Below are 13852 nucleotides of genomic sequence, written 5' to 3' on the forward strand. Positions count from 1 at the left end.
TCTAAGTTAACTTTACCATGCCTTCCAAACTAGTTTCCTTCTCCTTGTGCATTTCTCTGCGATTGCCTTCATTAGCAATTAATTAGCAGCTATAAACCAAAAAGACAACTCTCCTTTCTCCTACCTCTTTCTCCATTGCCCATTCATTGTGCTAGTTGTTTTGCTTTGCTCAATTAGATTTCATTTGTCATCGACTGCCTCTTGATTGGAGTTCTCCCATTCCACCATTGCTAATTTCTCCTTTGCCCTCCTATAGGAGTACTCAAAGACTCCATGCCCTATGAAACCACATGCGTAGTAGAAAATTGGACTCCCTCATATGTGAAGGATTGCAAGATCTGGATTTCACCTTTCTTGACCCTCTAACTCGATACTCAAAAATAAAGGCTTATCAAGGTAAATAGAAATGGATACTCTAACAAAACATATGAGGTTGAGGATCTCTTTCTAGTTGTCTAAGTAGAGTGGCTTACTTGCAAGTGATGCAATTTATAGGATCTTTTTCTTGTATCAAAAATTTATAAGAAGTTTCTCTATTCTCTTCCAGATGGAAGCTTAATTAATCAAATCCATAGATACCCTAAAATTTGGCTCCTAGGGTTTCAAGGCTAAAATTTGACCACCCACAACCCATGGTCCTTTGGTAGCCGCCTAAATGTAGTCTTCTTTGTTTGGAATATAAACACAAAATGGTTAGCCCTAATTAAAAAATTTGCAACTCTTTTGTGAGCTTCCAATGGTCCTTAAGTACAAATTTTAAGAACCCAAGTCCTAGTCCTCTCTCTAATATTCTTCCAATCACTACAAGTCTCCACTTTAGTCTTGCCTTTTTTTTTTTTAAATCCCTTTTGGAAAACTTCAACCCTATTAATTAAATTGGTTTATGAGTATATTAATCTCTTCCTTTATCACTCTATACATTGACAAACAATCCTTCATTCAATTCGTCATCATGCCAAGAACAATGTTGCTCTATGCCTATCTCTGCCCCTAGGGGTGAGGTAGCTTCTAATCATATTTTAGATAAATATTGATATTTTATCCAAATGCCATCTTTGTTTTTACATTATTAGTCTATGTCCCATGTAAGAATTGTTTGTCATTACTCCTTTCCATTCCCTTTGCTGAAGTGGATGCTGATGAGCTTACTTGAGTTATTCTTTGAGCAAAGACTTGCCCCAAGTAAGGGTAAACCCTTACTCATATTTTCATTAGCATAACCACCTTCTCTTACTCATATTTTCATTCTGAACATGCTACAAAGCCCCAACTAATGTATCTAATGATGATAGCTGGATTAGGCTAGTGGATGTGCAAGACTAAATAGATTAATATGTATAACAAATCTATGATATCATCATATGATAATACTAGGAGCAATGCCGTGATCATTGGAGCTAATGGTTCATAACACTATGGAGCATAAACAAATATGACCCCCCATATGAGGTTCTCTTTTCACTTATACCAATCTCCTTAATGAATTGAATTGATATAAAATTGTATTAATAAAATAATATTATATATCTTAATTGTAGAAATTATTTGTGACTATTATGATAGAGGATTTGAACTCATAGCATACGAAACTTTTAAAAAGTTAAATAAATATAATTTTTTTTTGAGTAATTAATAAATCGATATATGCCATCATGTGGGTGTTCTTTTGTTTTAGACATCCCATGCAAGAACTCAGTACCTGATCATTAGGATTTGATGTAATCAATTGATACAAAGTTTCATAAAAAATAAAAAAGGCACATCAAAATATATATATCATATTTGAGATCTATAAATTATTAGTTAAGTTACATACTCCAAATCTGATTATTTGTATGATTTGGTTTGAAATCTTGGAGAATCTTCTAAATTTGAGTTAATACAGCTTCTTAGATAATTTTCTACATTAGTGCATAAATTTGATTCCCAGTTTGCTAAGATTTTGTTCTTACTTGTACATACACTGCTAAAATTAGGCTTGAAATTGGGAAAATACAAAAATGTCCCAAGTGTTGACTTGGTCAGTCTCATAGTTTTCTCTTTTCTGTTTTTTCTTTTTAACAATTGTGGCCTCCTCTTTTTTTTTTTTTTTCAAGACGAAAAAAGCACCATGATGGATGACTGATGATGGCTCTCCATCCGCCGGACCTTCCCGTGTGAACGGTGGAACCCTTGCTCTCGCATTACGTGAGACGTTACAGGTTCGAAAATTCAAAAAAAAATCAAAAGATTAGAGGGAGGGAGTGGGGGCTGCATTAAAAGGGCAAGCGGCAGCGGGTCTCGGTGCCCCGCCCACCAATTCCAAACACCGCAAACGAGTTCTCTTGTCCGTGCCGACCTCCTTCTCCTCCTCCCTCCATCCAGAGAGAAGCGGAAATCAAACCCTAGCCGATCCCCGGCAGAATCCCCGAAACCCTCTGCCTCTCGTTGGTCTCAGAATCTCCCTCCCTTCCCACGTTCCGGTGGTGATCGAGGTATTGTTTCTTTTTTAAATTTCTCTCCGGTTAGTTATCCGTTCGGAGATTTATTCCATATCTTTCTTTGAAATCCTTCATCTTTAGGGATTTTTCCGATTGTTCTGGATTCGTTCTCGTGTTGTTTCTCTAAAAGTCAGATACTCGTGTTTTGTCACGATCTCGTGCTGGTTTAGATGAATCCGTGCATGTTTTCTGGGTAGTTTTGCAGTGGATTAAATGATATCGTGCTGCTTTGGGACGATCTCATCGTTGAATGATCGCTGTGGTCCTGGTATGGATCTCAAGATTGATCTCGAGATTAAGTTTTCCGGCTAGTTCTCAAGAGTAATTTTGTCTGACAGCATATTTGGGATTATCCTCGAATCATCTCTAAGGTTTTGGTGTTGATAACTTTGCTGTTTTCTTGAAGTCAACGTCTTTTTTCTGAGTTTTTTGGTCTTATGACTATTTAAACACTTCTTTTTTCTTGGTAATGAAATTAAACACTTCATCACCATAACTTTTTGCACTGTTACTGCAAAACTTGTTGCAGCTAGTCCAGCTTGGATCTTAGGCTTTTGGTTTCAAGAATTTTTGTTGTTTGATTTTTGTTCAACTGTTTGTTTTGCTTATATATTAGGAGAGAATGGAAATGGATGGGAAGGACAATTTGACAGCACCACTTCTGCGACCTTCAGAAGATGCACAAGCATCTCCAAGAAATGAGAAGAATACCAGGAAGGTCATGTTCAGGATCAGAGGAATTAAATGTGCTTCTTGTGCCGCATCTATAGAATCTGCTATCGGCAATATGAAAGGAATTGAGAGCATCTCAGTGTCACCAATTCAAGGCCAGGCTGCAATCAGATACAGACCAGCATTTGTCAATGTGAGTCAGCTAATAACCATTATTTATGGGTCTCAATAACGTAAATGACATTCTTTGACTATAACTGCGAGTATGGTAACCTTATATTTTTCCATAATGTTGAATATGAATTCTTGGGATGGAATTAGGTTAGATGTATGTCTACGTGCTTGCCCGAGGCCCTGTCTAATCTGGGTTGTGATTTGCCTTGATGATTCCAATTAGGTTTGATGTGGGCTATTTCCGGCTCTTCTAAATCTTATTTAATACAGTATAAGGTCTTGGGTTTTCCTCATGGACATACCCTTGAATGGTCTGACCAAAATTCAGTTCATGTTGGATCTGGTTATAATCTAACTGTCCAACCTAGCTTTTTTTACCTTACTATTTGTTGATATGCTCATAAATGTTAATAGCGACATGTGGGGAAAATGAATTTTTTTTATTACATAATGAAGTATGCAGTAATTCTGAAGAGCGTGAAGTGAATGAGAGCTTCTACAACTTTCTTAAATTTGCTGTTCAGTGGTCTGCCCTTTCAGTGTCTATTGATAAGGGTTCTTTTAATATTTGAACGGTGGAGTTTCACAGGGTGTTTTTTCTTTTACAATTTTTGATACATGGTAAATTGGCCTAGAATCCCCATTTAAGCAGATTTTTGTGTTGCTTTTCAACTGTGAATTGGTTTCACTGTGATCATGTTAGACCACAAGTGCGAGAAGTTTCTTCTTGCCTCCATAGTGCATATTGGTATTATTCACAGAAAATTCCTTCTAACTGTTTTCCTAAATGTTTGGGTGATATGAAACCATCTGGTATGTGCATCCCAAAATCCCATATTTTTATTGGTTTAAATTTTATGTTATGCATGCAGATGCTCTTTTGTACTCTCTAGTCTGCTGCTTTTTCACATGGATACTAAAATTTACTCAATGAATACAAAGATTTGCTTACACATAGAGAACTCTTACCAAAATTTCTACTCAAAAATTTCACTCACAGGAATACATGATTCGTGCGGCCTAGAAATCCTGTACTCAATCTGTTAAAATTCAATTCAAATTTTTATGCAGGCAATACTTTCTAATACTACATAAGCTCTAAACCACTTGTATGAATATGAAAATTGCTCATTGATTAGGGCTGGACCATGTCTGCTGAAAAGAGCATCAAGCAGAGCTGCTGAAAGATAAGTTGATTTGTCAATTGTTGTTGTCTTCTGTTTTAACAGGTTAATTGAACAATCAGAAACATTGCCAGTATACAGTTCAAAAAAAACAAAAAAGAGACGAGTTTTTCAGACTTAAAACTTCAAGCTAGGACTAGGAGAGGCACCTGTTTGTTTCTTTTTGGTGATATCTTTTAAATCCTTTTGTTTCTATACTCTGATAAACATGTTCATTTACATTGTTCTTAGTTTCTAGCCCATTAATATCTATTTGATATATATTCTTTTTATGAAATTTGGATTCTGTCTTCAGGCAAAAACAATTAAAGAAGCCATAGAAGACTTAAATTATGAAGTTGATGAATTTCCTGAACAAGAGATTTCTGTATGTCGTCTTCGAATCAAAGGAATGGCATGCACAAGCTGCTCAGAATCTGTTGAACGAGCACTTCTCATGGTCAATGGAGTTAAAAGGGCTGTTGTTGGCCTCGCCCTTGAAGAAGCCAAGATCCACTTTGATCCCAACATCACTGATTCTGATCACCTAATTGAGGCTATTGAGGATGCAGGTTTTGGCGCGGATCTTATTAGCTCTGGAGATGATTTAAATAAAGTTCATTTGAAACTTGAAGGTCTCCATTCTCCAGAAGATGCCATCCTCATCCAGTCATCCCTTGAAGCAATTGAAGGTGTAAACCATGTTGAAATAGATCCAATGGGTCAGAAAGTAACTGTTGCCTACGATCCTGATCTCACTGGTCCAAGATCACTTATAAAATGCATTGAAGAAACTGGTCAAGGCCCTAACTTCTTTAGTGCAAGGTTGCATACTCCCCCAAGGTCTAGAGAAACAGAACGTCATCATGAAATTAGGGTTTACAGGAACCAGTTTCTTTGGAGTTGCCTGTTTTCAGTTCCAGTTTTTATGTTCTCTATGGTATTTCCGATGCTTTCTCCTATTGGTGACTGGTTAAACTATAAGCTATACAACAATCTTACTACTGGAATTGTTCTAAGATGGGTCCTTTGCTCTCCAGTGCAGTTCATAATTGGCTGGAGGTATGATTCCGAATATTACACTAGTTCCTTCCATGTTGTAATCATTGTTGTTGCCCTCATCAGCTGATATGATTTCCACCATCATTACCAAAACCATAATTGTTGTCTGCTTCCACTTACTATACCCTTGTGATGATGCTTAATTTTCATTAAGAGAGGGTTTTCATATTGATTAACTCATGTTCAATTCAGATACATGGCTTTTGATTCAATGTGATTTTTTCCCTTATTTAGTGCTTCTAAATTTTACTTTTTCCCATGTGTCAACTTCAGTTTGGGGGAGAGAGGAGGTGCTTTATTAATTATTAGTTATTTCTTGTTAGTGCTTGCTACCAGTCTTTTCCCCCTCTTCTTTTTATGTCTTCCTATCATTTAAGTTTACAACTTAATTGCCAAGTGTGAACAACCTTAATTAATATTTTCACATTTTTTTGATGGAACAGCTATATTCTAGCTTTGTGGCAATTGCTAATGCAGGTTTTTGTATGTGACAATTATTTCAGATTCTACATTGGATCTTATCATGCATTGAAACGAGGCTCCTCTAACATGGATGTTCTGGTTGCTTTGGGAACTAATGCTGCTTACTTCTACTCTGTGTATATTGTTATAAAAGCATCAACTTCACGATCATTTGAAGGACAAGATTTCTTTGAAACCAGTGCTATGTTGATATCTTTTATTCTGCTGGGAAAATATTTGGAGGTGATGGCAAAGGGTAAGACATCAGATGCTTTGGCGAAACTGACAGACCTTGCTCCTGAGACAGCTTTTCTGCTAACTCTGAATGAGGATGGGAATGTCATCTCAGAGATAGAGATCAGCACCCAGTTACTACAACGAAATGATGTGATCAAGATTGTTCCTGGTGCAAAAGTCCCTGTTGATGGAATTGTTATAAATGGTCAGAGCCATGTGAATGAGAGCATGATTACTGGAGAAGCAAAGGCTATTGCTAAGAGACCAGGAGACAAGGTTTCAACCTAGTAAAAAATTGTTACCATTGTCATAGTTTTGCAAGCTTCTTGTATCCTAAATATTCTTGCCTACATATTGCAAGCAGGTTATTGGAGGTACTGTGAATGAGAATGGGTGCATCCTTGTTAAGGCTACCCATGTTGGGTCTGAGACTGCTTTGTCACAAATAGTTCAGCTGGTGGAAGCTGCTCAACTCGCGAGAGCTCCTGTGCAGAAATTAGCTGACAAGATTTCGAGATTCTTTGTTCCAACCGTATGTTCTTTATTTGATTATCTTCTGCTATACAATCATCTGATAAAGTAAACTCTGCATAGGATTGTTATTTATTGTTACAACAGTTATAATACTGATAGTTATTGGCAGTTATAGACCCCTTTAGATTAATTTATTCTAATTTGATATTTTAAGCATATCTTTTCCTAATTTGGAATGCTTTCTGTGAGAAGTGGGGCAGATCCGTAATCTTTGTTTCTATCTTTGTAATCTTCGAGATTTAGTACATATAGGCTTTAAGAGCATGTATTTGTGTAGATTCAGATGGTATAAATCTGTGAAGAACTTTACTATGCTTGAGCTGCTCCTGTGCCACATAAAACCCATATGTATTGCATTAGTGCTCAGTGGAAACTTTTCTTCCACTTGGCATCAGATCTAAGCTGGCTCAAAAATTCTAGATTTGTAGCACTTTCTGAAGTTTGATCTGCATATTAATACTCTGCTGAGAGGAGTATTTGAATGATGATCCCTTTTCTAAACCTTTCTATTTTTACTTATATATTTTTCAAGGTTGTGGTGGCTGCATTTCTTACTTGGCTTGCCTGGTTCATTCCTGGAGAAGCTCATCTTTTACCACAGAGTTGGATACCGAAGGCCATGGATGGTTTTGAGCTTGCTCTACAGTTTGGGATTTCAGTATTAGTGGTTGCCTGCCCATGTGCTCTAGGACTAGCAACACCAACAGCTGTTATGGTTGCCACCGGAAAAGGAGCTTCTCAAGGGGTCCTTATCAAGGGAGGTGATGCACTTGAGAAAGCACACAAGGCAAGTAGGACAAAATGGTAGTGGTTTCTTTCTGGTTATCATGTAGTTGTATTACTTCTGATTGTTTAATCCAGATTTTGGTGATGCTATTAATGGTGAGACAGATGATTATCTGGCATATTCTTCATTAATACAGGTGAAAACTGTCATATTTGATAAGACTGGAACACTGACTGTTGGAAAACCTGCTGTAGTTCACACAAAAATCTTCACAAATATGCCACTACAGGAGTTGTGTAACTTGGCTTCTGCTGCAGAGGTTAGCCTTTAAACCAGTATATAGTTCTTCCAGATACTTACAGTGGATAATTCTATTGTGTCCAGGATTATCTTTGTTTATTTGTTACTGCAGGGTTGCACTGAACCTTTTTTGTTCAGGATGAACATCTGATTTCTTTCAGAATATGTAGATCAATTTTCTTAGCACTTGACTCTTTGGAGACATCTGATAAAATTTCCTTAGCATTTTATTTTTGCTTTTGTCAGGCTAACAGTGAGCACCCTTTAGCAAAGGCTGTGGTGGGGCATGCAAAGAAGCTTCACCAGAAGTATGGATCTAACAATGATCACACAGTAGAAGTGAAGGACTTTGAGGTACATCCTGGTGCAGGTGTTAGTGCAAATATTGATGGTAAAATGGTTCTGGTTGGGAACAAGAGGCTCATGCTTGCCTTCCAAGTCCCAATAAGCCCCGAGGTTCAGGACTATATGTCAGACACTGAAAATTTAGCGAGGACCTGTGTGCTGGTTGCCGTCGATGGTTTGATTTGTGGGGCTTTTGCTGTGTCTGATCCCTTGAAGCCCGAGGCTGGACATGTGGTCTCATTTCTAAGTTCAATGAGCATCTCAAGTATTATGGTAACTGGTGATAATTGGGCTACTGCCAGTGCTATAGCAAGGGAGCTTGGAATAAGTACAGTGTTTGCTGAAACAGATCCTGTGGGAAAGGCGGAAAAAATTAAAGAGCTGCAGGTAAGATAAAATATTAATGTGGTTTTATACCTTATTCTTCCAAGCGAAATTCTTGCATGCTCAGTTAAATATTCCTTTTTTTTTAAGAGAAACAGTAGGGACATCACCAACGGTGTTCGAAATTTGGACCTCTCTCAAATAGAGATGGTTGCCAACCAGCCGAGCTATGGCTGGTGAACTAGATATATTTTTTCTGTCATCTGTCGTACACTGGTACTCTTGTTTCTCTATAATATGGTATGGAAGAATCTAGAAGAGCATATCATGGAGGATAATAATTAGTCTGCTACGACTAGATTAATTGAACTGGCTAAACCAACTTAACAAGTTCTAACTCAAATACAAGCATCCTTGCTGAACCATGTGCAGAAACTCTTTTGAGTCTATTTTCAAAGTCATTTGAAGGTGAGACAGGTTAGTGTACTGATTTAGCTGGTAAAACAACATATCAATATGGTTCATCTTGCTTGTGTTGACATTGAAGTTTGTTAGAAGGTTTTTCAGTTTACAGTTTGCTGAATGCTGTCATTTGCTCTTTCATTTAAGTCTTAATGGAGACTCTAGGAGTTTTTACCACGTGCATCATTCTGCTCCATTGTCCTTTGCTTTAAGCATTCTAAAAAGTTAGAATTTGGATTTTGAGATGTTTCATTGCTAAGAAAGGAAGTTTTTAAAAAGAATGACTTGGGAGGAAGGCAAATGAGAAATTTCATTCTAGTTATAAAGCAGTGATATTCAATTTGTGTTAAAGATTTTTTTTTTAATCCAAAATTGCATAAAAACAAGTAGAATCAGACAACATCATGATTTTCTGGTATATAAGGACAAAGGTACTGAATTAAATTAATAAACTTCATGACCCTCTGCACCTCTTCCCCTTTTTTTACCAAGAAAATTAGAAGTAAACAGTGTCAAAAATAATTAGTTACTTATGCCATAGAATACAGTGCCAATCATGTCAGAGACTTCTGTATCACATTGCAGATGAAAGGATTGACAGTGGCAATGGTGGGAGATGGGATCAATGACTCGCCAGCACTGGTTGCTGCTGATGTCGGCATGGCAATTGGTGCTGGCACTGATGTTGCTATCGAAGCTGCTGATGTTGTTTTACTTAAGAGTAACCTTGAAGATGTGATCACTGCCATCGATCTCTCAAGGAAGACAATTTCTAGAATCAAGCTTAATTACATGTGGGCCTTGGGGTACAATATACTTGGCATGCCAGTTGCTGCGGGGGTTCTCTTCCCATTCACTGGAATCCGACTACCACCTTGGCTTGCCGGGGCATGCATGGCAGCCTCATCAGTCAGTGTTGTCTGCTCCTCTCTCCTCTTGCAGGCATATAAGAAGCCGTTGCAGGTCGAAGATCTTCAGGGATCTGATGATTACTGTTCAGTTTAGGCAATGATCTCCTTTGTATCATCAAAGTTTCCCACAACACAATTGCGAGATTCCTCATTGTTGTTATAAGATTCAAATGAGTATAGCTGTTAGTCCATCTGGTTATACCCTCATTGTGTCAATGTAACGTCACTTTCCTATCAACATGATTGGAAATCCCTGACTGGTCACAAGAATTAATGGCTACAATTGAAGTGTCTGTCCATCAAGTTTTAAAGTTGGCATTAGCTTTTATCTGTATTGCAGCATCAAACTTGGTCAAGAAATTGTGGATCATTTTTCTGTGAACTAACGGTTGTAACTGTTAGTCCAGGTTTTCTCTAATTTGATTAGAGCTGTGATTTCTGCTGCATCATCAACTTTTCTGAATAACATGTTTGGGAAATATCTCTGTTACCCCTTGCTTTTCAATTATTTTATGTGTCAATAATCTTCAATTTATCATTAAAATAATCTTAATAGAATGAGTGCAAAATTCTGACCAATGATAAGAAAATGAATGGATTAGACTTTCAGTTCATCAGGTTTTTTTATTTATTTGTTGGTGGGAGGTCTGTGCGCCTTGCCAAAGCAAAGCACTGAGATGCTCCTGGAGCTTAGCGGCTCTTTTTTCCCTTTTTTTTTTTTTTTTTTAGTCAGAAAAGCTTGGTAGCTCTTGGCTGCAGTTCGTTGGTCTCCAAGTTGTGACTTTCAATTACACTTGCGTCCTCTGTGCTAGCCTGCGTGGCCAAATACAGAAAGTGGGAATGAGAAATTCTTTGTATGCTGCCGCGTAGAAAATCTAACGTGGAATACATGGTTCTATCCGGCCGAGCTATATAACATAACGATTATTTTTTAATATATATTTAATATTTATAATTTTATTTTTTATTTAAAATTTTAAATAATAAAAATATTTTTTTTTACTGAATAAATTATGACGTCCTGTGTTAATATTACGATATTCAGTATTGAAATTATGATTTCTAGCATAAAATATCATAATTTTTTCGTACGATGTCATAAAAAAAAATATTTTTATTATTAAAAAATTTATAAAATTTTTATGTGACGAAAATATTTTTGTCAAAAATATGATATTCTACAAAAAAATTATAACATCCTGTACAATAAATCATCATAATATTTACATAGGATGTCATAAATTTTTCAAAAACAAATATTATTTTCATCATTCAAAATTTCAAACGAAAAAATTGACTGTAGATATTACATGTGCTATTAAATGTGTGTTGAAAGATGATGATCATATATTCTAACATGATTGGATGATATATTTTATATTATTTTTTATTGCACCGCGCATGCAGTGCACAAAGAATTTCTCAAGCAGAACTATTGGCATGCCAAGTCCATTACCCTGGGCCCGTCATTAATCCTTCCGCATTATATTACGCCCTCATGCCGCAGGGGAGAAAAGGCTGTAAATGTAATACCGGGGCTTTCGAAGGGGTCACCCTCCCGCGTATATCTATCTCATGCTTGAGGGATTTCGGATGATATCACTAGTAGAAAGTTGCTAAATTCATAATGGGATGTTTTTTAGGCATATTAATGTGCCGCTCCATTGGCATGATGGTATCCAAAAAGAGGAAAGAACAATTTGTAGGTGCTCTTATAAGAGAGATTGTTACATGGATGGGAAAAAAATACTAATTAGAGAGAGGATTAAGGACCAACGATATGTTAATATTGGCTTGTTGCGAGAGATGAGTGCATCATACCGATTCGGGGATGGACCGGGAGAACAGGTTAGTTTAATAGGCGGCTCAATTGGTACCAGTCATGTGATAGTTAGATTTTATTACTTGGAAGAAAGGAGGCCTTTTCGGCCTATTGCATTTTTTTAGTCGAGAAATTCTTTGTACACCGCCTACAGCATAGAAAATCCGATATGGAGTGCATCACTTCCTTTGATTGGATCATATAGATATCATTTTCCAATGCATATTTAATGTCTGTATATTGATATTTTCATTTAAAAATTTTGTATGACGAAAATGCTCTTTATAACTTTCTGATACCTCGTATGACTTTCTGTCATGTGACTTCCTGTAAATATATATGATTTCTTGTGAATATAGATAACTTCGTGTGAATATATATGATTTTCTGTGAACATATATATATATTCATATGAAGTCATATATATTCACAGGAAATTATATATATGATTTTCTGTGAACATATATGATTTTCTGTGACTTCCTGTGAATATATATGACTTCATATGAATATATATATGTGTTCACAGAAAGTCATATATATTTATAAGAAGTCATAGAAAGTTATAGAAAGGAAGTCATATATGTTCACAGGAAATTACAGAAAATCATATATGTTCACAGGAAGTATATATATTCACAGAAAGCCATATATATTCACAAAAAGTCATATATATTCACAGAAAGTTATATATGTTCACAGAAAGTCACAGGAAGCCATATATATTCACAAAAAGTCACTCATAGAAAGTCATTTAAAGTATCAGGAAGTCATAAAGGATTTTTTGTGAAGGGATGTCATAATTTTGGACAGGAGTATTTTCATTATATAAAATTTTTAAACAAAATTATTAATTTGCAGACATTAAATATATGTCGGAAAGCAGTGGTTACATGGTCCAATCGGAGGAAGCAGTGCACTCCATGTCAGATTTTTTACACCACAGACGGTGCACAAAGAATTACTCTTTTTTAGCCTCTCTCTTTTAATTCTAGAGGGTTCAAGACTTCGAGTTCCAAGAGAGAAATAGAGAAATAGAAGGAAGAAAAATTTTTTGTACACTATATGCAGTCCAGAAAAAATGCACCATCCCATCTGATTGGACTACGTAATCACTGCTTTCCAATGCGTATTTAATATCCACAGTTTCACTTTTTTTTTGAAATTTTGAATGATGAAAATGCCTCTCTCTTTTTAAAAAATTTATGACATTCTGTGACGATATTATGACATCATGTGGTGATATTATCGGCACAAGATGTTATAAATTTTTCATAAGAGAGGAGTATTTTCATTATTCAAAATATCAAATAAAAAAATGAAACTGTGGATATTAAATATACGTTGAAAAATGATAGTTATACGACTCAATCAGATGGAGTGATGCATTTTTTCTACACTACATACGTGCAGTGTACAAAAAATTTCTCTAGAAGAAAAAGAAAGAAGGGAGAGAAAACAAGCAGCTAAATTGAGCCTGAGTCTAGTATTACACATCCCACCATCAAAAAAAAACTTAAAATATTTAAATATTAATTATAATTTTATTTTGAATAAAAAATAAAGAAGGTGATGTGGCATTCTCTTGAGAGCACTAATATGGTAGTCAATATTGAAATTTAAATTCTTAATTAAATTTATAAAAATAAGTGAGATATAAAATCAAAATACAAGAAGAAGAATAACTTTTTGTTGGAATCCAAGAGTTATGCCGGACTATCTTCATCTTGAAGCGAACACTTGCAATATATCTCCATCCTTTTTTTTCCCTCTTTGCTTTGTTCATATGACTGCCATCTTTGTGAATACTTATATAATACCTCTTTTACAAAATAGATTTGGGACATAAAATCTACTTAATTATTAATTTTGTCAAAGAGAGATTTATTTATTTATTTATTAGTTGATTGCTTGATTGATTGTAGAGTGATACATATTAAAGGGTCTCTAACAATGTTGCCTCAATGTAATGTTCAGAAAGTGCTCCTTGGGTATTTTGTAAATGCGTCTCACTTGCTTTATTGCGAGAATTGGTGATAAAATCATCTATAAATTCTTAAATAAGGAAAAGTTTGTGAAAAATCTAATTTTTCCTGCAGCATGAGTAATTAAATATTTTATGCAAAAACCATCTTCCAGTAATTATATTAATTAATTTAAGAAAGATAATACGAGAA

At 35.7% G+C, this 13852-nt stretch overlaps 1 protein-coding gene across 1 annotated transcript; it reads left to right on the forward strand.

The window, feature by feature from the left end:
• Positions 1 to 2141: 2141 nt before the first annotated feature.
• On the forward strand, positions 2142 to 10302 carry LOC105039483 (copper-transporting ATPase HMA4). Its single transcript, XM_010915646.4, has 9 exons — positions 2142 to 2474; positions 3097 to 3345; positions 4806 to 5551; positions 6055 to 6526; positions 6615 to 6782; positions 7317 to 7571; positions 7708 to 7830; positions 8058 to 8543; positions 9528 to 10302. The coding sequence occupies exons 2-9, from the start codon at positions 3103 to 3105 to the stop codon at positions 9945 to 9947; spliced, it is 2913 nt and encodes a 970-aa protein (XP_010913948.1). The 5' UTR covers positions 2142 to 2474; positions 3097 to 3102; the 3' UTR covers positions 9948 to 10302.
• Positions 10303 to 13852: the final 3550 nt, after the last annotated feature.

The sequence above is a fragment of the Elaeis guineensis genome, chromosome 1, assembly GCF_000442705.2.
Source record: "Elaeis guineensis isolate ETL-2024a chromosome 1, EG11, whole genome shotgun sequence".
In the NCBI taxonomy this organism is placed as follows: Eukaryota; Viridiplantae; Streptophyta; class Magnoliopsida; order Arecales; family Arecaceae; genus Elaeis; species Elaeis guineensis.

What these genes read in the sequence shown, in the direction of transcription:
- LOC105039483 (XM_010915646.4), top strand. Translation starts at nt 3,103, where the DNA reads ATGGAAATGGATGGGAAGGACAATTTGACAGCACCACTTCTGCGACCT. An exon ending in ACAGACCAGCATTTGTCAAT is followed by an intron (nt 3,346 to 4,805) that starts GTGAGTCAGCTA and finishes TTCTGTCTTCAG; the next exon opens with GCAAAAACAATTAAAGAAGC. An exon ending in CTAAGAGACCAGGAGACAAG is followed by an intron (nt 6,527 to 6,614) that starts GTTTCAACCTAG and finishes TATTGCAAGCAG; the next exon opens with GTTATTGGAGGTACTGTGAA.